This window comes from Athene noctua, chromosome 3 (assembly GCF_965140245.1).
Source record: "Athene noctua chromosome 3, bAthNoc1.hap1.1, whole genome shotgun sequence".
Taxonomy (NCBI): Eukaryota; Metazoa; Chordata; class Aves; order Strigiformes; family Strigidae; genus Athene; species Athene noctua.
The window spans coordinates 491493-516571 of record NC_134039.1 but is presented as its reverse complement, the minus strand read 5'-3'; the positions used below and the strand labels follow the sequence as shown (position 1 = coordinate 516571).

Here is a 25079-nt window from a genome sequence, read left to right as displayed (position 1 = left end):
TTGGTCTGTTTTGTCAAAAACTTCCACAAACCTCTGTTTACTCACGAACAGATGTCTGTCGGGGCCTTTTTTTCTGACAACGGGCCAGGCCCAGGCCACAGGGGCTGAAGATCCAGGCCCCGTGGCTGATGGCGGAGGGCCGGACAGTTTCAGGCCCCCCCGCCAGGCTCGCAGCACGCTGAGGGCGATGGAAAAGGGCGGGCGAGGCCAAGGCCAGGCCGCACAGGGAACACGCCCCTTGCCTTCGGGGCGTGCCCCGGCCCCGGCGAGCACCCTCGGCACCCCTCCTCCCTCGCAGCGCTGCTGCCGGGAGTTCGGGCTGACGCGGCCGCCAGCGCCCCGCCGCCGCGCTCCCCGCTGCGGGCACAAGATGGCCGCCGGCCCCCGCGGCCCGCGCAGCCGCTCGCGGGGCGGGGCCGCCGCGCGTCTCCTTAGCAACCGAGCTCCCGCCGCCGCTCCGGAAGTCCCGCCCCCGGCGCGTCGCCGTTGCTAGGGAGCGGCGCCGGAAGGGGCGGGGCGAGGGTCTGGCGGCGGCGGCGGCGGCGGCGGCGGCGGCGGCGGCGGCGGCGGCGGCGGCGGCGGCGGCGGCGGCGGCGGCGGCGGCGGCGGCGGCGCACGGCCGGTCCTGAGGCGGAGCGGGAGCGGCCCTTCCGCCGGCAGGTGAGCGCGGGGGCACCGGTTGTGCCGTGACAAGCCCACACGCACACAACCGCCACCTGCAACCGCCCGCTGCCGGGGGAGGCCTCCCACCCGCTTCTCCGCGATTGTCGCGACAGCTGAAGATCCCTGCGGCATCGCGACCCTTCCTGAGAGGGGAGGGCAGAGGTGATCGTCTCGCCCAGGTTCCCCTTGCGGGCCCGCTCTCGGAGGGTGCCCGGGAGGGCCGAGGGCAAAGCCAGCCGGGGTCGGTCAGGCTCTTCGCGCGGCTGTCGCGACATGGCGCGGGCTGAAGCGTTGGTGCAGGCCGGAGCCCGGCCTCTTCTGGGGCGTTTGGGGATCTGCTGCTCCCCGGGCAGCTCTTCCGGGCTTCGTCTCCTTTTCCTCCCGAGCATTTCAGTGTTTGCTGTGGCCGGCCCTCCCCATCTCCTCTGACGGCACAACCGCTCAGCCAAACTGGATTTTCCTGTAATAAACTTAATATTGAACCACAACTACGTTTTCAACTGTTAGCAGCAAACAGAGCGTGCTAGGTCAGGCGCGCAGACACAAGCACCGCCTGGGTGTATTTTGCAGCGTGAGAAGATGGCCCGCGGTCAGTGTGAGTAGCTGCCGTCGTGGCGGTAAGGACAGCCGGGATGCTTTGGGATCTCGCCGTCGCCTCTGTGCTTGTGGCAGCACAGGAAACTCTGGCCTTGGGTTAGGCTGCTGCCCGGCTCCCTCACGTTCACGTGCAGCCCCTGGGACCAGTCTGGGCAGTAAAGGCGGTGTTTTGGGGTATGGGGAAGTGTCAGGCCTGCTGGGCCTGTAGTATGTAACTCTTGTCTCCTGAGCAGGAGGTCTGGTGCTCTGAGAAGGATTGGATTTGCTGTACTGTTACCCTGCTATACGCAGGCTAGGGCTGCGCTCTACAGCTCTTCTTTTGATGTTTACTGAGGCAAAGGATCCCAGCTGACCACAAGACTGAATGCGTGGCTATCTCATGCCATCTCATCAGGTTGTCTACAATACCTAGTTGCAGATTAGTGAATTCCTGTAGAAAAGTATATAGTCTTAAAATTGTATTATTGAAAATAAGAAACATTTTGGTACAACTTAACATAAATTATTATTTGTGACTCCTTGTTTGTGAGTTTCGGTAATCAAATTACACAAAATCAGAAGATATTATTTGCAGGCCAGTTAAGCATCATCTGAGATGATCAAACTGCATAAACCAAGGAGTAATTTTCAGTCTACTGTTGTATTGCTGTCCTTTCAGTCCTCCTGTAACAGGATGGATCTATAAGGCCTAAAGTTCCCAAGACAGGAAAAAGTTGTAATTTGTCTTTTATTTGTGGTGTTGTAATTTGTCTTTTATTTGTGGTAGAAGTTATCTTCAGTTTTTAGCCTCGGCTTAGTTTTAACTCATTCCTGTGGGTGTGTCTTCTGCTGAGTTGTCTCTGGCTCCTGCAGCCGCACAGTGCGGTCTCTGGGAATAAGGCAGCGGGAGCCACAGAGCAGTCCCACTCGCCAACACAAAATCCACTTGCTGAATCAGTGCGTGTAATCCTTCGGGGTTCCTTGCCACAGGATGTGTAGCGTGTGTTGAAATCTCTTCATAAAGGATCCTGTAGAAAGGATGCTGTGGCAGCTGTTGTATCCCAGGGTAGAAATGAGTTTGCAGCATCAGAAGTGTTGGCAAAGCAGCCCAGCTTCTGGTCTCTTAATCTTCACCGGGCACCAGCTACATGCTTCTATAAGGACGGGGTGCAGGTGGCTGCATTTGTCTGATGCAGCGTTTCTGGAGGAGGAAGCTCTGAGGGGGGTTGCAGTTTATGTATGAGGGGTGCTGGAGTGGGACACACTTGTGAAGTAGGAAGGCAGATGGAGGAGTCAGCTAACAGAGCAACAGGTGTAGCCTTGGGTTTGGGTACTGGTAGACCTCATGGGGTAGCTTGGAGATGAGGAGGACACGTTTTAATGCCTTTTGAAAATTTTATGTTGTGTTTGGTGAATGTTGCTGTAGCATTTATCACATTTCCTTTTGAGGGGACAATTCAGTTCCAAGCTGACTAATCCCTGAACTTTTAAAACCACAAGATGGTGTGTGATACTAGTGAATCACTGATTGTGAATCATACATACTTCAGTACAAATAAATGAATCCCTTTGTTTCATTTATTTTTGTTTTGGTAGTATCTGCAAGGCTCAGAGAAAGATCATGACCTTGTAGAACTAGGTGTGGTATAAGCACACACTAAAAGACAGACCCTGAGCCTTCATATGCTCTTTTCTATTTGTCTAGCTAAGCTTGATTTCAACATGTTTTACCAACGTGAATATAAATAAGTGTGTCTAAAACTCTTTCAAATGAAGTCTAATAGTAAACATTTCTGCCTTGTGGAATTTGGCAGTGTAAATAGTCTAGGAAGGAAGAGGTGGGGGCTCTAGGTGATGGGCTGTGCCTCCCAGGAAGAGAGAAACCATGGGGGTGTTGGCTTGCTGGCAGATGTACATCTCCATGGCTAGTCCTGGAAACTGAAGGCCCCTTGAATTCCAGCCCAATATCTTAGTTGCAGAAATTGTATTAACTGCGTTTACAACGTGCTTACATTGATTACAGTGCTGCAGTAGTAAAGGTGAAGTTTTAATTGACTTTTCAATGGAAAACTGCACGTAGAGGGAGCAGTAGATGGTGTTACGTGTGTGTAACTCTGCTCTCTTCCACTCCCTTGCATAGTGGTTTTTGTTCCTGGGGGAGGCATGTGCCAAAGAATCCGCTTTTGGATCAAAGAGATTTTCTTCTGAATTATCACTTCTCTGCAGTTGATTTCTGTGAAACCTGGCCGTGAAAATTCACTAGGTTGCAATTGTAAAACTGATTTGTGGATTGAATGGCAGCAAGACTAAACAGCAACACTGGAACTGCTTATGAGAGCTGACTACCCTTGACTTTATCCGTTATTATTTGCCCATGAATATACGTTAGATTGCTTAATAGTTGTGTATTAATCAGGCCTAGGCCCTGGGAGGCTGAGCTCCATCACTTGCTCAGAGACAGGATAGATCTGTTGTTTGTTGTATGCAGTGCAGCGTTCTGTCCGCACCGACTGGGCCGTAGGCTTTTGGCTCTAGAGCATGGATGCACAAAGGCCAGCATGCTCCAGTTCACGTCTGCCCCCACCTTCACTGGTGGGACGTGAACGCGGGGTACGAGGCGCCGTGTGAAGGGGATCTCTCCAAACAGCCCTTGTAACGGGGCGTGCCCGGGGTGAGAGGGCCCGCCGCCCCCAGAGAGCCTCAGCCCACGCTTCGGAGAGGGGCAGCGATGGGCGCCGGCTCCTCCTCACTCCAAACTCACTTTGTTGCGCATTCCCACCTTGCCAGACCTGACTGTCTTTCTCAAACAAGACGGGTAAGGATGGAACGCAGCGTGTCAGAGGATTGACCAAAGCAACTTGAGCCCCTGAGAACAAGGCAGACATCAGTAAAGGGAGGGAGTTGAGTGGAGGGTTACCAGGGTGGTCAGGGGGCTGGTGAGAAGCTGGGACTGTGTTTCACAAGAGGTGGCTCTGGCGTCACCTAGTAGCAGCCTGCCTATACCTACGAGGAGATTATCAAAAAGACAGACCCAGGCTCTTTAGCATGGTGAGGGCAGATTAGAGACAACGGGCATAGGCTGAGAGGGGTTCAGAATATATGGAAAAATATATGGGAAAAAAAATCTGTTCCCCGTGAGGGCAGTCAAGCAGTGAGACAGGGTGTGCAGAGAGCTGTGTGTCTCCGTCTGTGGAGGTTTTCAGAAGGTGGTCGGATAAAGCTCTGCACAGCCTGGTCTGGCCTCAAGCTGACCCTGAGCTGGGTGCTGGGCAGCCTCCCGAGGCCGCCGCCAGCCCCAGCCGTGGCCTGATCTGACAGAAAGGGCTCGTCTGGACCCGGCAGGTCCCAGGCAGAAGGTGACCCCTAGGTGTCATGAACCGCAGTGCAGCGTATCAGCGCTGTGCTACGAGCCTGGGCTTTGGGGAAGCCCTGCTGTCAAGGCTCTAACGGCAGCACCCTATCCATATCCCCCCAGCTAGAGCGAAGGCGCAGTGGTGGCTGCGTGGAGTACAGAGGGGACATCGCGAAGCTGGTGACGGCACGTGGCTCCCTCCCTCGGGGTGCGGCAAATCGTGACTCGTGACAGAGCACGTGAGGGACTTCGCAGCATCCTTCTCTTCTGCAGTCACCAAGTGATCCGTAGGAACCCTCCTACTTGGAAACAAAGCACACAAGCGTGTGCATGTAAGTCCTGCTTAGAGATAATAATGGGTCTGTGCTCTGCACTTGCTCGTGTGAAGGCTACCCGCTGCGTGTGCGATGGTGACTCGTCACTGGTGTGCTCAGGGGGAGGCGTGAGTTGTGTGCCCGCTCCTAAAGGGGGGCTGCCTGGGGGGTGAGAGGCCCCAGGTGACAAACGCAGGGTCTCAGTCTGAACCTAAGGTGTCATTTTCCTTGATTTTTAAAATTAATTTACTTCTCTCTTACTTAAAGTGCTTCCTAGGTGTCGTCTTTCTTCCACTTGGACTTTCTTGGTTTGTATTTTCCTCTTTTTTCAACTTCACATCTTTAAACTTTACTAACAGGTTGATTCTGCTTTAGGATAATGGCAGGAAAAGTAAAGTGGGTAACTGACATAGAAAAATCTGTTCTAATAAACAACTTTGAAAAAAGAGGCTGGATTCAGGTGGCAGAAAATGAAGACTGGAATTTTTATTGGTAAGTACGTTAAAAATACCATTTTCTGAGTTTGTGATGCATTTTAATATGTTAAAACCATTAATAATTCAACAGAATTCACAGTGAAAAATGAAAGATGCAGCAATTGTAACTGATTTACTGTGATGCTCCTATAGTAATACAACAAAATGCATATTGAAAAATGAAAGATGCCGACATGATAATGGATTTACTGCAGTGCTCCCCCAGCGTTTCGTTGCTTCCGTAATTTCTTAGGCTACTGCTGCTCTTCTGTTCAGATTTGCACGGGTAGGTGCCCGTGTCTGTGCAGGCCTGCTGACGCCCTCAGGGTTCCACAGGGTGCAGGGTCCCACCTGCCTGGGTCCCTTCCCCTGCTGCCGATCTCACGTGTCTTTGCAGTTTGCCAGAGGCTTTGTCAGGGGGTGGAAAGTCAGTGACCTAGCAAGTTATTGATCACTCCTGGGCACAGCAGTTGTCAAAAGCCCTGGGGAAAGGCTGTGCTCAGTAGGTTTTGTTTTGAAATGTGACACCTGATTTTATTTGATTTTTTTGGAGTAAGCAGAAAAAAAATTCCTTTATTGTTGGAGGGGATCTGTGGCCTGAGGGGAATCTTTGGGTGTATCTTCTCCCAGAATTTTCTAACACAACATAAGCAAAATAATCCAAGAGTATACAGTTCCAATATATGTTAAAATATTATTTTTTCAGCGTAAGGGAGGTTTGCCCTGTTACTGGAGCCCAGGCTCCTGTAATAAAGACCTTGAGAACTGCACTTCCCATCTCCTTCATGATAATGATTTATATGCAGACTGATTATTCAACATTCCAATACTGAGAGTGAATGTGAAATTGAATCAAGATAATGGTGAAAGGAGGAGAGTAAATAACCTGGCTTCTCATTTGGCGTTTGTCTAATATAAGACTGAAATGCTGTCCTAGAATGCAGCACTCTATTAATTGGCAGAAACAATACTCTTTAAGTAAACCAAACAATTTATATTGTCCATTTCAAATAGGACAGAATGGCGGTTTGTGCTGCCAAATGTACCCTTTGTGAACCACTGACTGAAATGGGTAGGAATCCAGTAATCTGCTCATGCTTCTGGAATGTGGTTGGGGGGAGCAGGGGAACAGGGCACTCAGGGAACCTGTTGTGTGGCTGGTTGTTTTGTTTTGGATTGTGTTTTTTTTTTTCCTTCCTGAAACGATAATGTAGCAGATTGGTGGCATTCAGGAAATATTCTTAAATTTCCAGTGTGAGACATCTAATACAGAAAATCCTTCATATCTATGGCCCTGCTGTTCTGTGAAGGATGGAGCAGATAACTGATATGATGACTTTGTCACTGCAGCCCTCTGATCCGGCGGTTACGGGTGTTTTTAGCAAGATCTTTGAATCACTGGTTTCAATTCAGGTGCTTGAAGTCCTTTACAGTCTGAATAGCAAGGTAGTCAGTAGGAGGTTGGTTTTGTGGCTTTTTTTAAGAGGAAAGCTGAGTTTCCTCAGAGGGTGAAGGAACAGGTTTAGGAAGATGCTTCTATAGCATTTGGGTGTGCATCAGTCATTTTTAGGCCCCACTGGAGGTTGACCTGACAGTCAACAAGCCAGAGTCCAGTAGGGCCAAGCTGTCACCTTCCTTTCTTCACTTTCTGTTCCAGTTTTGGTGTTAGTAGAGGGAGCGGTTAAGCCTCTGGCACTTAATCGGTTTTGCTAATAGAAGTTCAGAGTATGTTGGATTGTCACTGCAGCAGAACGTTATACTATAAAGAGAAATGAGAAGGAGAAAAGATGAAGTGAATGCAGCAAAAAAATTTTGGCTTTGTCCTCCTCATTTGGTATCTGTCTTTGTTTTCAGGATGAGTGTACAAACAATCAGAAATGTTTTCAGTGTGGAAACTGGTTACCGCCTCTCAGATGACCAAATTGTCAATCATTTCCCAAACCACTATGAACTGACCAGAAAAGATTTGATGGTAAAGAATATCAAGCGATATAGGAAAGAACTTGAGAAAGAAGGAAGTCCTCTTGCAGAGAAGGATGAAAATGGGAAATATATTTATTTGGGTATGTGGTTCTCGTTATCGGCATTAATCTGTTTTCCTGCCTAGTCAGTAACCTGGCACTGAGCGAGCTTTTCTGTGCCTAAAGTACTGAACTCTGAAGTGTTAGAACGTCAGGGTGACTATCATGAAATGTTCTGTCCCCATCAATTAAAGAAAGTGCACTTTATCCTAAAGTTGTTGCTGCATTCTGCAAACCTGCCAGCTTTCTCTCTCTGTCTTCTCCTTTTCCCTCCTCTCAAATCTGCCACTAGAACACAAGGAAATGTAAGAATAGGAAAAGTGCTAAAAACAGTAGCAGTGAATATTTCGTATGCAATAATATATTTTGAAAGCTTTTCACAAATCTTGCTTTGAAGGATAATGGCTAATATTTTACAAATGGAGAGGAATAGAGGGCATGCCACTCGTTCAGGATCTTTGCTGAAATTGGAGACAAAGTGGGAATAAAAGACTGAACATTTCTGTTTCCCTGTCATATTACCACTGACTAAGGCCCGAATCCTCCACGTGTACTTGCTAGTATTCAGCAGTATTCAAGGAGGAGAACAAATCCAGTTTGTGTGCACAGGAGTTGTCTTTAGACTTATTTTGTAAGTAGTAAGGTCCTTAAAGAAGGCTGAATTTAACTGCAGCGTTAGCTGGAGCAACGCTGGATGAAGTGATAATGAAATTATTTTTGAAAGTAAGGGTGCAGAAATAGATTTGTAACCAGGCTTTTTGTGGTTGCAGGGGAGTCCAGGGAAGGCGTTGGTTGGTTGGGTTTTTGTTGGTTTTGTTTTAAATTATTTTGAAGAGGGAAAATTGTGGGATTAAGGTAGTTTGCAGTAAGATTAGTGGTGAAACAAAAGGGCTCTGGAACTTGATAAGAGACAGGGTTGGAGTTTCTTTAATTCAAAATGAAAAACATCTGAACGTCTTATACTGGAGCAAAAACTAAAATCAACTTTTACAAAAATGCTCTGGGCAGGACTGAATGAACAGTCTCTTAGAGGAGAAATCTGGGGGAAGTTGGAGAACAAGTAACGACTGCTAGAAAATAAAACTAAAAAACCCACAAAGCCCAAACCAGCCAAAAAACCCCCAAAACCAAACCAGCAATAGGTCAGGACTGAGGAGAGCAAAGTTGTTTTGGAGATCAGAAGCACTGGAGTGAAACAGAGGTGGGGATGTCTTGAGCTGGTGTACATCTTGGGAAAGTGAAATGAAAGTGCTGTTCATCCGTGTGGGGAGGGAGCAGTTCTGTGTGGAGGGACGTGAAGGTACTCTGGTAGCAAAAAGCGAGAAATGCTTTTCTTCAGATTTATGTAGGCATGCTAATACTTATTGTGGGAGCAAATAAGAACGGCTAGCGGGGGTTACGTAGAAATAAAAATGATCACATCCAAAGGGGAAGCAACACCAAGATTCGCATGTGTGCACGCACAGCGGATAAGGTGGTTGGCGGAATGGTAAAAGCTGATGTAGGAAGTTGAGAAAGTTTGATTAGGTTGGGATGGTATATAATACTCTAATTTCACAGCATGTAAGCAGAAGAAGAAAATTGATTCGTGTGAATTAAAATCTATTAATCTGAAGTTAGCAGCATGCGATATTTTGTTTATTTAAGTAACAAGGAAAAACTAGAATTTAAATGAGATAAAAAGCAACACAAGTCTTAATGAAGGTGGGTCATGCCAGGCTGGAAAACTGAAAAGACTGAATATTTTTTTAATCTTTATGTGTCAATAGCCTTATCAGATATAGTGTCCATAATTGTGCACTTTTTTTTCCCTTAACTCAGATTTTGTTCCTGTTACTTTTATGCTTCCTGCCGATTATAATCTCTTTGTTGAAGAATTCAGAAAAAACCCCTCTAGTACTTGGATTATGAAACCTTGTGGCAAGGCTCAAGGAAAAGGAATATTTCTAATCAATAAACTCTCCCAAATTAAAAAATGGTCTCGAGATAGCAAAACATCTTCGTAAGTCCTTAAAACTCAAACCCTTTATTGTACTTTCTGTAATGAGGTGAACCACATCAATGTGCTAATTGTCAGATGCATGGGAAAAGTATTCCATTATTATTGCTTTGTCATTATACAGTTCGTTTTGCATTTGATCTCAGCTGTTATCTGACTTCCTCCTTCAAGCCGGTTTTAATACGATTTGGTTCCGTATGAGGAGGTACAAAGAACTGTTCAGTTAACTATTCTTTATAAGAATGCTTTTGGTGTTGCTGGGGAAAAAATGCTGAAAAATAAATTGTTCTGCTTCATAGTACTAAATAACAGGAAGCAATTTCAATAATTATTTAATATGTATTAAATCACTTTTTGAATTAGTACAAAGGAAGAATTTATTAAAACAAATACATTATCTTTTTGGAGCACAAAATAATACACCTCATGTTGGTGATCAGCTTCCCGATGGATGAAACAGGTTAGCTATCTAGGTTTTCCTCTGACTAGTAAAAGATTTGATCACACAACTAATGTTAATTTTTCCCTGTTATAAACTGACTGGCTGAATACCAATTGAGTCTGTCTTTTTTTTTTTTTTCCCCTGTTTGTCTTGGAATCTGAAGAATGTCTCGGTCTTCACATTAGCTTTTCACAGTGGTTTGCAGTTGCAGACCGAGCATAAATACCAAGATTCTAGGAGCGTAAGGCCTTGGCTAACGAAGGTAACACAACACGTACTCTTGGCTTAAGCTCCCAGTGCTCTCCAGGACAGGCCGGGCTGTGGAGCTGCCTTCGGAATGGCCCGCTCAGCACCGGTTAGCTTCAAAACTGAGCTGCAGTGCTTAATTAGTCTTGATCATCTGTTTTGTATTTCTCCCTTTTTTTTGGTATATAATGCCTGATACCAAGTGTGTATTATTAACCACTACAACTTTATACATTGTCTTGGCAAAAGATGCAAGATTTCAGTCAATCAAAAATTTACAGATGACTTCTAAAGAAAAAGACTTATCAGATCACATTGTTATAGTTGTCACATTCTGAAACACAATTTGTGTTTTTCAGGTTTATAGCTCAGTCTTCCAAAGAAGCCTATGTGATTTCTCTCTATATCAACAATCCATTACTTATCGGTGGAAAGAAATTTGATCTTCGTCTGTATGTTTTAGTATCTACGTATCGTCCACTGAGATGCTACATGTAAGATTGCCGGTATTTGTATTTTGTTGTGAGAGAATATTTAATGTAGTCAAAATAATCCTGTGCTTGTTGCACAATGAAGTTTAATGTGTACATGGTATCCTAGGATGCTTTTTTCCTTATTTCTTACTGGGGTTTAACACATTTTAATGACTTTTTGCATTTAAGGTATAAACTTGGATTTTGCCGGTTTTGCACAGTAAAATACACACCAAGTACCAGTGAACTGGATAACATGTTTGTACATCTTACAAATGTTGCCATTCAGAAACACGGGGTAAGTGTACTGCCTCTTTTGTGCTTTTTAAGAAAAGACTGTTTTTCTTAAATTGTCCCAAAAACTTGGAATAAAGAAAGGTTTTGTTTGTCCTGTCCTTCATCATCTTGCAATTAAAATACTTCAACTTGAACGGATGAGTAAATAAATTTTAGGAGACCGCAGATCAAAAGCAAGGTGGTGAGTTGCAGCTCTGTCACAGAGTGTGGTGCCTTCAGCAGCAGGTGAAAGCTGGGGCTTTCCTCAAGCCTTCGTCTGAACGCGGATCCGCTCACTTAGTGACTGATCCTGTGAGCAGTAGGGCTGATGAAGCCTGCTTGTAACAGCACTGCAGTATCGCCTCCCTCCCTGCCTGCCTGCCTCCCTCCCTGCCTGCCTCCCTCCCTGCCTGCCTCCCTCCCTGCCTGCCTCCCTCCCTGCCTGCCTCCCTCCAACTTTCCTATTTCCAGCACTTATTCAGCACAGTATTTTCCAGCTTCTTCCTATGTTTCCCCCTCCCACCCCCGCTTCCTTCTCTGGGTAGTGAAGGGAATGTGTGGTTATGAGCTTGGAGATAAATGTTTGCTGTCTGAGCAGCTGCTGGCTTCCTCCTGAATGGACAAAGACAGAGTTCTGCTCACAGAGCAGTTCTGTCCTGTCATCTGCCACTGAATTCATAAACCGTGTGGAAACCTGATGGCTTTGACAGCACTTCCCTGCATCAAAACAGGGTGAAACTCCGCGGTGGGAGGGAAGGGCAGTGGGTCAGGGGTGCCCTGGACAGATGGGCTCACGCTGTCACTGCCTGAGCCCTGTTCCTTTGGAGAATTCACTTGATGGTGATGACTGTCCCTTCTGCGCTTTTAGCGGATGTCTGTGATTTATAAACCATGCCTCTGGTACAGTAATTAAAACTCTATTGTCTCACTTCCTCATTTCATAGGTTTTATTTTAAGACTATGGAAAATAAATGTATGTAGATACACATGCATACTCACACATGTGTATTCGTGTGTACGTGTATATGTGTACACTCACAGAGTATCTTGGTTGGAAAAGACCTTGAAGATCATCCAGTCCAACCACTCACACACGAGATTCCTGTAATGCATCTTAAACTGTGACTTTGCTAAACGTGCCTCGTCTCTTACTGCTCTGTGAGATGTGCAGCGCAGCAGAACTGCTTTTATCTGGGTGTTTCTGCAACAACAGTGTGGATTATAAATGTCACTTACGGTGGTAGTTATAAACCAGGAGAAGTGTCAAAATGTGGCATTTTTCAGTACTACAAGCATTTTCTTGCTCAGGTGCTGATTTGTGAAGTGCTCCAAACACAGGGGGTTTCACAGGGAGCACTAGTTGTGGTGGGAGGTGGCCCCATACAACTTGGAGCATAAATGACAGTGCTGTCACCAGCAGCAGTGGGGGGCGAGGGACGTGACGTGGTGCCTCTCCCGTTACTGCCCGTCCTCTCATCCTCTCCACCAGTTAAAGAAAGGCCTCTGAGATTTCTCCCCAGTAAGAGTAGAAGTGAAGGTAGTGGTGAGGTCACACTGGGAGAAGGGGCACTGGAAGTGGATAGAGAAGTAGCAGCTTACAAATACAGAGTCATTACTAGAGTATTTGAAAAGCTTTTTATAAATTCTGAGCCATTAATATCTGTTGAGTTTTGCAGAAAAGTGGAAGTTTAATGTAATGCTGCTCTGTCCCTCTGACCTGTCCTGTTCTAAACGTGTCTGTAACTCTGGAGGCACTTAGGCTGTACAGTTTTAGAAGAACCTAATTTGAAATGTCAAGTAATTTATCAAAATTATGATTAGGTCTGGAAAAACTCTTTAAGTTCTAGCTGTTAATCTCCACCCTAAGCCCTACATGAACTGTAGAGTTCCTGTGTGTTTGTACCTTACAAGCTCCTGGGAAAACCTCCCTCACTGGGAACGTGTACGAGGCAATGTCGGGGAGAGGGGAAGGGCGAAGTGAAGGGAGGAGGGTGAGTCAGGACACCCAACATCATGTTTGTGCTGGCAAGTACAGTGCTAACTCACCGCTCCCTGCCTGTGCAATATGAATGAAACAACAGTAATTCTTGTACTTCATTGTTTTCAGTTAGTGATCCTCTGTGTAGCCTGCAATATTCTGCTTGGTTCTAATATTTTTAATTAAACAGCTGTGATTGCATAAAGCTCTACCCAGTTGCAATCCATTTTGATTTGAGTACTTGTTCTGAAACGCAAAGAGGGTTGAAACTTTGATCTCTGTTCCCTTGCTGGAATCTGGTCTCAAGACATTTTTTTTCCATGCAGCCAGTCCTGAGAACCGTGTTTCAGATCTTTATTTGTCCAGTTTTCGAAACTTACTAAGAGGAGAGCTGGAGAAAAAAGCCCAAAAATAGACGAGGCCCCTCTGACCTTGTTTTGGAGGATGACAGATTTCATTCCTCTGAGAACTTTTTTCTGCTCTACACATTCTGTGTTTTATAACTTAGCAGCCATACAATCATTAATTCTTAGAAATGCTCTGAGGAGAACCTTTATGAAGGGACAAAGCATTTGTCTGGAGAGGTATGTGAGGGCTGAATGTGTGTGTCCACCAGCGAGAACACCCTCAGTTTGTTCTTGTCATTCCCTTTAAAGATAACATAGTCCAGAGCCTTGATAGACTCTGAAGAGATGAACAGAAGGTAGCCTCCTTTCTCGCCCTGCTCTGTTTCAGTAGCATTTAGTGTATTTTCTATGTTGAAATACTAAATTACTTTAGAAATAATCCGGATGTCATTTCACTGTTCTCTGGAATGTGACTGTTGCAGTAACACCGTTAGGCAGCGCCTGTGTTCGCCTTCTGGGAAACAGACAAGTCGCCTTTTAAATGAATAAACACAGACAAGCACTTTCAAGTGCTGCATTTTAAAACAGTTAACTTCAGTGAAATTTAGCTATTGCTCACTTAATTATTTCTCCCTTATTCCCAGAGGAGGAAAGAGTTCAATTCTTTCCTTTCACATTTTAAAACTTATATTTCCAAATCACAAATTATGTTTTACCATAAAACCATCAAACTATCAGTTGTTTTTTTCTTCCAAGAAAGATTTATGACTTGATTGGCAAGGTCTGATATAAACATACACAGCTATAATGAAAACAGTTGTTTATCTAGAGGGCAGTTCAAAGTAAAGCTGAAGTGTTCATAAGCTGTAAACTAGAGTAAAACCAATTTGCTGAGTTTGTTTTGAGAGCAGTACTTGTATGTAAGGATAAGTGGGCTTTTTGTGTGATTGAATCGAAACTGCTGAACGCCTTCAAAATCTGGGGCTGAATGAACTCCTTAACTCTTCAGGACGATTACAATCACATCCACGGAGGCAAGTGGACAGTGAGTAACTTACGCCTGTATCTGGAGAGCACCCGTGGAAAGGAAGTCACGAGCAAATTATTTGATGAGATTCACTGGATAATCGTGCAGTCGCTGAAGGCTGTGGCGGTGAGTACTGCTCCTGGCCTGCTCCAGCCACAGCATGACGGCTGCAGGCTTCCCAAAACCAGGGAAGTGAGCTTGCCATCAACCCCCCCAAAATCTATTTCCTGCTCTTTGAGGAGTGATGTTGATGGTGATTTCTGCAGTTCTGTTCTCTCCTCATTTCTCAGTCCTGGGTGGGTGGGAGAGCTATGGGTGCGTGGTGCAGACGCGAGTGAATCTCTCCCCTCGAGGGCTCTCTGAACTCTTTCGTACGACTCGATGCTGCCCTTGTGAATAGTGCTAAGCTCTGCCAAGGTGTGTGACATCACTTCAGCAGTAACAACTGTGTCAAAGAAAATATAGCTCTGGAGGATGATTTATCAAAGAAACGTAAGGCTGTTAGTGCAGCAGAGTTACATAACTTATTTTCACCTCTTTTAGACACGAGACATGTAGTTATCGTGAGCTCTTATTTTTTTAAAAAAAAAAAGGAGCAACCAGTCCTCTGGTCGAGTGAGTGAGTGGTGTTTGTGTCACGGCCCGGTGCGGCTCTGTGGCTCAGCCGGGGTATCGGAAGGGCTCCCTGGTGCCATGGGCCACCCCGTGCCCAGTGCAGGGCCCTGTCACCTCGTGGGCTGGTCCTGGCACCGCCGTGAGCCGCCTCGCTCGCCTGGCTGAGGCTCACTGCTCCTCCTTCCCCTTTCACGCCCCACTGAAAAGCTTCATTATGAGTCGAGGGGAGGACATCCCACTAACCTCACAAAGGCTTCTGTAAAAGACCTGATGAGATCTGCACAGAAGAAAAGTCTTTCTGTGCAGACTGAAGTCGAGCGGATGCTGGGAAGCTGCTGATCCTCTAAGCACAGCTCGGTCCTTGGCTCTTGGCTTTTGGGACCATAGCTGACTTGAGCCAATTACAATTTTGAAATGTGTCTCCTAATTTTTCGACCTCAAATTTCTGCATAGTTACAGCAGCATAATAAAAGAAATGTCTTCGAATAAATCTCCTTATTCTGAAGTTTAAAGGATTCACGATTATCTGAAGCTGTGTTATGCAAATTTTAAAACTTCCTGGTTTCTCCTGACGCATGCAGGCTTTAAATATCGTTATTACTTTTGCAAAATGTGAAAACACTTTTATTTTCATGCTGGAAACATAATGAAACATTAACGTAACAGCACTTGGCATTGAGCAATCATTAATATTGAAGTATTACAGCTTGGAAAAAAGAGGCAATCCTGAATTTACTAGTTAGCAAGTTTGCATTGGAGTTACGACACTGAAAACTGTTGTAGAAGATTCATAATGTGTTCTAGCAAACAAAGTGTGTAATCAGGTTACTTACTGAATTGTTGGTTTTAATACTTTTTTTTTTTTTTTTTTTTTTTTAGCCTGTAATGAATAATGATAAACACTGCTTTGAGTGTTATGGATATGACATTATCATTGATGACAAGCTTAAACCGTGGCTAATTGAGGTAAAGTTACATAAAATACAGGGAAAAAACTTCCTTCTCATTTCACAGAATAAAACTAAGCAGATTTCAATGTAGCCTTTCCTCCTTTGAAACAATATCTTTTGTTCCTCAGGTAAGTGGATTAAGGAAAATGTTGGAGAGTAAAATAGGCCATGTGGCAACCAAGCTACCACGTGCTTTTGTTTCCTATTTGTTTGGTGTTTCTCTTTGTTTGTGGCTTTCTGTTCTGTGCATCCACACAGCTGGACTTCCGAGACAGTCTGGGTGTTAGCAGCCCTGTTGGGTACTGTGTCAGTAGCTGGAAAACGGGCATTGGCTCCATGGAGCGTAACGTCAGGCTTGAGTTTTAAATGCTGCCACAGCCTTAATGTTGCAGGTCGAGAGGAAAGAAAAGGGGCACACAAAGGATAATTGGGGTATTTGGAAGGCGCTTTTTTTTTTCCCCCATAATTTTATCTTTAGTGTATTCATTTTATGTTCAACATACGTTTTATCCAGCCCTCTTCCTTCTCAATCTAATTGAAAGTGAGAGATCAAACATAAATGGACTTTATTTTAAAAAAAAGTCTGTTTATTGTTCTGATACCACCTCTCCATAATGAATGTGGAACGCAAAAGATGTTTTAATTAAAATTAGATGCAGTGTAGTGCTTTGAGTAGAGATCAGGTATGTGTTTCCCCAGCTCACAGGGGAGAACTCAGATTAAGAACATAAATAAAAACTCTTTACCTAGAAGAAACCCACAGATTCCTGCATATAACACTGTTGGAGTGAACCAGGCACATTGTAAGCACTGAAATTTATGGGGTTTGTATCTGTGTAAGCTTAGAAAATTAAACAAAAATCTGTGTCTAGTCTGCTTCACCCTGGTGGATCTAGTCTCAACAAAAATCTTCAGGCTGACACTGCAGACACTTAGTGGGGTGGTGCTTTTTTTTTTTTTAAGTAAAAAGAAAAATGCCCAGTGGGGGTTTCCTTCCAGTGTCTGAGGAACTGAAAGATGTGCTTCGAGACGCTGAGTCTTAATTTCCCAAACAGTACCTATAGTGATCACACGCGCCGTTTGGAGAACTGTATACTGCTCAAAAAAATTGATGCTGACTTTTTTTTTATTTTTGTAGGTTAATGCTTCCCCTTCTCTTACCTCCAGTACTGCAAATGATCGCATCTTGAAGTATAATCTTATTAATGACACACTTAACATTGCTGTGCCTAATGGGGAAATCCCAGACTGTAAATGGAATAAATCTCCACCAAAAGAGGTTCTTGGCAATTATGAAGTCTTGTAAGTTTTATCAGTGTTCTATATAAATGCAAGTGTCTGTCAGCCACCTCGCTTTTCTGATGTGTAATATAGACTGCAGAGATAAGGTGAACTTCATTCTGGTGTGAAAAGTGGGCACAAAGTACTGCTTTGCTCTTTTGGAGGCACAAGAGCAGTGTGGAGGGGGCAGGGCAGACCTCTCTCCGAGGGTCCGTTACCTTCGGACGAGCCCCCGCCTGCAGCCCCTGCCCTACCAGCAGCTCCCTTTGAGGGACGGAGGCAAAGAGTGTTTGTCTTCTACACCTGTAGAACTTTAATGGTATTGAGTGCGATATACAGATGGTAGTTAAAGAGATAAAATAGTCAATGGATACAAATTTTCTCTCAGTTCATAGAAATGATTCCTCTTGACTCCTGTAATTCAAGGACATAATAATGAGTTGTCAGGTGTTTTTTAAATTCCCCCATTGGCATGACAAAGAGAGGGATGAAGGAGATCTAGAGAGATCTTTATACTGGAGTATCTGAAGGATGTATCCAGGACTGACTGGTCTCACGCAGAGAAACACAGATTTAAACACCATCCTGACAGTAGTTTATGGCATTTTTGAGCTGTTCAGACAGGTCCTGGAGCAGCAGTGGTGCAGCTGTTCAGTGCGTCAGGAATGTGGTGATGTACAGAGCTGATCCACCACCGCACACTGCCCTTAAACGCTCCCTTTATAGACTGCTAGAGACACTTGAATGTCAGTGTTGGCTGAATTATGATTTAAGTTTTAATGAATGATATATACTTGGTAGCTGTGAATACCTATACAATAGCGTTCTACAAAATATTGTAGTATTATCTTTTGATAATTATATATGCATCTATAGCTAATTCCTGCTTGGAATTTGTGTAGCAGCTGAGCAGTAAGTATATACTGAGGTTATCTGAGGCCACAATGGGCTTAGATATTTAAAGAACTACTTGTCACTGTGGTTAAGTGTTACAAAATACATGTCATCAAATGCATTTAATTTAAGCAGACTGTTTGTTCACCTTGTTCTTTCCCTGCTGGCTCGCTGATGCAACAGTGGGGTTTTTACACTGCAGCTAACCATCCCCTGTTTGAAGCAACAGCTGAAGACTATTAAACTGCCAGCAGCCTGATGTTCCTGTTGACCGCAGGCCTGCGTAGCGAGGAGAAATACAGAAGTACATGGCAAATTTCACAAGCCTAAACTTTCACAAACTCGGGATTTTAACCAAAGCTGCCAGATGATTTGTTTCTTTCAAAAAGTAGCTGAAGGTATTTCAGTTGATCTGTAACATCGCGTGGTAGTATATTTCCTTGAGTAACAGCTGCATATCAAACTGTGCGTGTGTAAACCTGTCTGCAGAACAGCTTGTGTGAAATTTCAGTGCCAAATATCAAGCAAAATAGAACACAGAGGACCCGCTCTTGTTTGTGTAGTGAGGAGCAGGACAAGGCATCGAAGGGCTTCTCTTATTTTCAGGTATGATGAAGAGATGGCGCAGAGTGACGGGCCTGATCGTGACTTGCGAAGTCGTCCCGGGCAATCCACTGGAGTGAAAGGAAATCGTGCCAGAGATTCAGGAAAGCCTGTGCTAACCACCTGGAAGTGACAGCAGAAAAACCAGCTGCACTCCTGGTAGGAAGACATCATGGACAAACATGCAGGTTTTGAACAGATTCCTCTATTTTGCTGCCCTGGATGTGGGAAATATTAAAAGAGGACAATACAGCCTTTGAAGAGAAGTGAAACAAACGCTCTAAAACCAGGGGCTGTACTAGACATACACTGAATTGATGATTGTTAAAGTAATATATATAGTATGTATGTATATATACTTTTTTTTATATATATATATACTTTGTATAAACTAATATTCTCTCAGTAATGGTTAAGAACTTTCTTTCTAAGGATGACAACTCAAGTTATGCATTCTGAAAGAAACCCCTTGCTGTTCTGTCTAGAATTGGTTTCCTACAGCAGCCTATCCCTGGCTCCCTGTAAGAAGTGAGCAGTGGAGCCCATACCCGGCTGGTCCTGGTCAGTGTTAGTATCGTCACAACAATGGTTCAGGTTCTTGCTCGTAGAAGAGCAACTAGAGAAAACAGCAATACATGGACTTGAGCCTATTGTCAGTTAATACAGCTCATGATTTATAACCAGTATTAAGAAATTAAAAAGCAACTCCATATGCTGAGGTTGCTGGGGGTTTTTATTTCTTTTCAGTGTTTTGAGCCGCTCGCACTTTAAAGGGAGAAGGTTTCATGGACCAAGGGAGCGTTTCAAATGGCATTTCGATGCATTATTTCACTAGCCATTAATTTTTATTTCAGGATAAGGTATGTCTGTAGAAAACCAGGCAGAACAACTACATACTGTAATAAATCTCATTGCTTGAAGCTGATGATAAATCCTTATTTCCACCAGAATATCTCCATGGATTTATGCATGTATAGAAGTACAATATCTGTATATTTTTGTATGTTTTGTGTGGACTATAACAAAAATATTATTGCACGTGGTAAGCTATTTCTGGTGGCTTTGATAACAAAGGTTGTGATGATTAGCTACCAAAACGTATAGAGCAAAAGTTAAAACATTTCAGTCCTCTAACAGCAGAGCATATAAACAAACCAGTTGGGTCTGTGATTGGCTGTTGCTTCCACCTGCATTTCCACCAGTTCTCAGGCAGTTATTTGTCAGTGCCAACGTGCAGTTCTGGTTGTCTTTATTCTCCTTCCCCCGCCTCCCTTTCTTTATTTTTTTTGGATGGTGGAGTACTGTGGAGAGAAGGACGGAGGAGGCTCGAGCGCAGATCCGCAGTAGCCCCGCTGCCCCCTGGCCCGGACCCTGCCTCTGCTCGCCGCCACAGGCTGTGTGCTTGCCCTCCTACGTGGCCGGCCACCGAGGTGCGTGCGGAGTGAACCTGACCTCTCCCAAAAGTGCCGAGTTTCCTGAACGTGTTGAACACCTGCCCCACAGGAAACGTCAGTCCTCTTCCTGCTTTTGGAGGCCCTTGTGGGCCGTGGGGCAGCTGGCGCCGATGACTCCGAGCCAGAACACAGAGCAGCTTGGGCTGGGGGGGCAGACGCGGGCCGGGCTGGCCAGTATCCTTACACAGGATCTGGGACTCCTCCTTGCAATGTGGAATGAAACGTGTAGAGTGAACGACACACTCCACGTGTGATCCTCATCTTGATTCAACTTGTATATTCCATTAAAGACCAAAATCCAACACTCTGTGGTCATCAGACTTGAATCTTCCAGTGGCCTCTATAAAAGCACATTCAAGCTGGCTCTTGAAACAAGGCTCAGAAATATGGTCACTGCGGGGTGGTAAAGCTCATCTGAACTCCAGGTCTCCTAGTTTTTGGGGCTGGGGTTTTGCGTTTGGGTGTTTTAGTTCCTCAGTGTGAAAGTTTCCTTTTATTTTTTAGTTCCCAATCTGAATCTTGCTCGTATCTTTGTGCCTTGACAGGTAAGCTGCTCCAAAGTAGACGTGTGGTTAGATATTAAGTGTTGTTTTAATGATGTGATATTTAGTGGGCAGATGTTTCCTGCCTTACCCTCAACTGCCCATTGGGGGTAAAGCAGGAAGTAGTGACAGCCCCAAGACTGTAGTAAATAGTATTTTGTAGTGTGGTTCTACTTCTTACAGGCGGGCAGCACAACAAGGGTACTCCGAAGGAAAGAAGATGAAGCTTTCTCCCACTTTCATTACAACTGCTTGTAATTAATTTCTTTAGTAGCTTGGACAAAGGATGCTGTCGTAGTCTTGTTGTCACAACTAGTACTTGCAAGGATGGCTGCAATAGAATGATTACTCCTTCCTTTTGTCTGCTTTTCTGTCTGTGCAGCCTACACTGCTGGGACTGTATAGGGAAGAGGTATTACTGAGAAATGCAGATTCTGGTGAAAAAATCATCTTGACACTGCTTTACATTTTGGGTATGTAGAAGTCACGAGACACTGAGGTGCAGTGACTGTCAGTCTGCCGTTTGGGAAGGCTTAACGTGAAAGCAAAACCAGGGCTGGGTTATCGGGAGTTATGGCTGTGGGTGGCTTTGGAGACTTAGCCCAGGGGATACTTCTTAGCTGTAAGTTCACAATGAACAAAACCTGATGGGAGCATCTAAACACGCTTGTTCTTCCAACCTCGTTTGTAGGTGGCACTCTGGGTTGGTGACGGTGTCTTTACAGTGAGTTGGAGCGGGGCCTCCCGAACCGGCAGCGACAAGACAGAACAGCAGTGGCACTGCCTGTGATATTACTAATACTGAATATCCCGATGTCGAGGGCTTTTCTAGTGGCTTGGAACTTTGAGCTTGTACTCTTGCTCCTCAGTATAATAATGCCTCTCTTCCAGTCCTGGCTTCAGAAGCATCGTCATCGTGTTTAATCAGTGGAAGTCTTACTGTTGCTTTCCAAGAATAAGGACTTCAGTCCCAGCGTGTAGCAGGTATGTTTCATTCACATATAGTATTGGCAGAACAGTATTTTATATGGAAAATATTTTTGTAGAAGAGCTGTCAGTTTGGAACAAGCAAATCCTTCTCTCTGGCCACTGTAGTATTGGGACAGCATACTGCAAACACTTGAGGATGAAATATCTCTGTGAAATACCTAGTAAACTATCACTACTACCTCAAAACATTAAAGTGTTAGAATTGGGGGGGAAAAAAAAAAAAGAAGAAAGCTCTGATAGGAACCTTTGACTATGTAGTACTTGATTTCAGAAGTAGAATTCACTTTCAGATGCTGGTGTCACATTTTACACAGCTGCATCTCCAGGCACTGTCCTGCTGACCCGGCCCTGAGCTCAGGTGCTGCGTTAAAGAGCAAGTCAGAGGCTGCAAGTACAGCCACGCTCCTCCTGCTCTCGTTCCACTTTCTTTTCAAAACCAATAACTAGTTATGAGATACATCAGACTGCTTTCCCCTTGTTTCCTTTTCCAACAGGCTTTTTGCAAGGGTTCAAGTTTGAAGGCATAACTTAGGCAAAACCTAAAGGGAGTTTTAGGGAACAAAACTGAAATAACATGAAATTCTAGATGACTAAGATGGTCTTTCTGATTATCAGTAACAAACCAACCCAAAAAAACCTGTAAGCAAGCAAGAAGTCTTCCTTTCCTGTGAAGAACTTGAGGCCTCACGTACATAAGTGAAATGTTCTTGAGAAACTCAAAATTAGGAACCTCCACTGCTCTGTAATATCTTTTTTTTTTTCTCCGCAAAAGGTCTGTTGAAAAATACAATGGTTCTCTTCAGGAATTTGAAGAAGGAAAGGTCATGTTCTGTGTCATCTGGAATGACAGTGTGCTCTGTGCATGAAGCAGCTTGTCTGCAGGCTCAGAAACAGGAGGATAACAAGGAAACAAAAGCAGTTGTAGCTGATAGTTCTGGGGGAGGAAGAGGAGGGTAGTGTGTGGGTATCCCCCTGTGAGATGCTTGTTTGTGCACAGCCTGGAAAGGTAAAGGTGAGAGTCTGGTAAGGAGGAAGAGAAACTGGAAAAGAAAACTTTAATAGCCTACTCAGGGCTAAAATCCTAAACTTTTCACTCCTGCGTTCTGAACTAAATCCATTGCTGCGGCAGGACAGGAGCACTGGTGCAAGGTGGTGTAGGCACGAGCAGCAGCCTGGGGCATGCTCTGCTACCAGCTGGGGACTGGGGGGTGCAGCCCCCCGGGGCTGCCTCAGCTGCGGGCGTTCGGGGACCGGCCGAAGGTGGGATGCTGACACCTATGGTAGAAGATGTTCAACCTCTTGGGGATGCTCTCCCTCAAAGGTAGATCTTTTTGCCAGAGCCTCATTCTCCAAAAGATTAAACACTGGTTTACTTCTGACTGGGACGGCTTAAGTGGGCTTAAATCTGGGTGACTGCAAGCAGGCAAGCTGTTAGTTCTGAGTGACTAACCGTGGCCCGAGGCCAGTGGTTCCTCCAAGTGCATCTAACTGTAGGATGAAGAAACTGTTCTGGCTTCCAGTGGAGAAAAATTTATCAGAAATCACAGTTCTCAAAAGTTCTGACTTTGGCTAGTGTAGTAACTTGCCCGGCAGAGCTAAAATGAATGTGGGTCTCAGTCCTAAATACTGTTCTTCCTCTGCTCAAGTGATCACTGGCATAACGACAGTATTGTGTGCAGAATTAAATAGACGAGCTCTGCACAGCCACAGGAATTGTTATAATGACATCAGTGTAGAAGGAGCTTATTGCTGGAGTTGAATAGTGGGGCTTGCTTCCTGGGCACTAACCTTTCTCCTTATTAATTCTTTGACAGGGAAGGAATTAATAAGATTCCCACAGAATAGCTTCTTTATATGGCTTTAGGAACTTAATTAGAATAAAAGAAACAGTATTATCCCTAAAGCTACTTTGTTGCTGTTGGCTTCACAATAGAACTTCTGCCTAAAATGTCCCTGTCTCCTGATTCACTTCCTGCTATAAACGTGGCAAAACAATAGACATTTCACAGAGGACACACAGTCCTGCGTTTCAGCAGCAGAACATGTCAGGCAGAGCTCATTTATCTGTAGTGAAGGAAGGGCTTTGCTCTGTCCTTATAAACTAGTGCTGTTTCAGAACTAGGTACTGGTCGGTTTAGTGCGGTGGGAAGAGCGGCGGGGAACTGACACTGGGTGCCTGCTTGATGGAAATAGCTCGCTCCAGCCCCCGGGCCGGGGAGGCACTCCGGTGCGTAGGATCAAAATACAACACTGCTGGCCAGAGCTCGTTTGCTAACCTGGGGGGTTCTGGAACACAAAAAAACCCCAAAACTTTATTCCTGTGTTCCCCACAGAAAATAAATGTGTATAGCTGGGAAAAGCTGACTTCAGACAGTTTTGTTAAAAATTCGATTATTAAGAGGAAATAGGAATATAAACGAGTATCTTGGAAAAACTGATTGTTTTTACTGAATAGTAGGAAGTTGTTTGTGCTAGACTGTATTTTTTTTCCGCTTTTTTAAAGTTGTCATCAAAGCTTAGGCAAGCTTAAACAAACTCTCCACACTTGAAGCAGTACCTAGGCAGAACTTCTGCAATTTTTATGATGACATAGTCTTCTAGGCCTTAATTATTCTCAAGTTTTGTACCTATTAAAAGCATATCATTCACATCTGAGATAATCACAGACCATTGTGAAACAGAAAAGTTTAGATGGTATGAAACAGCAAGTAAAAACACTCACGTGAACAACGAGGAGATACTAAAGAATATCTCATACCAGAACATGTCTTACACGTGAAAAGTTCTTTCCCAGTGAAGCAGTGAAATTGATTGATTTGAATGGAATTAAATTTAATATTCTGAAATTCTGTGTCATTGGCTGCCATATATAATCACTAATGGCATTACATTTGCAAGGAAAATATGGTTCCGAATTTAAATGTAGATTTAAAATGTAAATAAATAAATACATATAACACCTGGGCTTGCTTAGATAGAGAGAAACATTGTGCAAAGAATGCTGAAATGTTGCAAGAGTCAAGAAGCACCAGTAAAATTTGCCCTGAGTGAAGCCAAGAGAATTTCTTTGCAGCAAAAGTATCAGCGCTTAAAAGGACACATGGGACTTCTGAGGACAGCAGAAGACACAAGAAGCATATTTAAAAATAGATTGTATTAAAGTAAAAATAACCGTGGGATACTTATCTAAAATGAGAGAGGAATTTTTTTTTTTTCCCCCGAAACTTCCTGTTCTGTTCCTAACAGTCTAAATCAAATGCCCAGCAGCAGGGCTGCACAGACTGATAGCCTTTCTTCTAAGAAAAAAGATTAAGATAATCTTCCCCAGGATGTCACATTCTGAATATAACTGAAAATGTTCAGAGAGAAACTGAATTTTAATATTTAGGGAAAAAAAAATCAAAACACTAAAATCAAAATGATGAATACGTTAAAGTATGCTTCACTATATTGGTGACTTATTTATGGCATCATAATGGTGGGAGTTTGCATGACTGATGGCAGATATAATTAGACCACTGATCTCTTAATTCACTATATGAAAAACTTGGTGTTTGAAT

The 25079-nt window shown here is 44.4% G+C and overlaps 1 protein-coding gene across 9 annotated transcripts; it reads left to right on the top strand.

Annotated features, from left to right (window-relative positions):
* Positions 1–616: 616 nt before the first annotated feature.
* On the top strand, positions 617–21460 carry TTLL1 (TTL family tubulin polyglutamylase complex subunit L1). 9 transcript variants are annotated; one of them, XR_012633357.1, is made up of 13 exons: positions 617–660; positions 4715–4923; positions 5281–5397; positions 7236–7444; positions 9224–9404; positions 10449–10583; positions 10752–10860; positions 14173–14316; positions 15685–15771; positions 16894–17057; positions 18537–19963; positions 20492–20532; positions 20912–21460. XR_012633357.1 is itself a non-coding variant. In XM_074901715.1 (11 exons), coding segments are annotated over exons 2-11 (1278 nt in total). In that variant the 5' UTR covers positions 617–660; positions 4715–4921; the 3' UTR covers positions 18667–21460. The 9 variants fall into 9 exon arrangements, 3 of the variants coding, with proteins under 3 accessions (XP_074757816.1, XP_074757818.1, XP_074757819.1); XR_012633356.1 differs by having other exon boundaries at positions 18537–20532; positions 20912–21002; positions 21221–21460; XR_012633355.1 differs by having other exon boundaries at positions 20492–21460.
* Positions 21461–25079: the final 3619 nt, after the last annotated feature.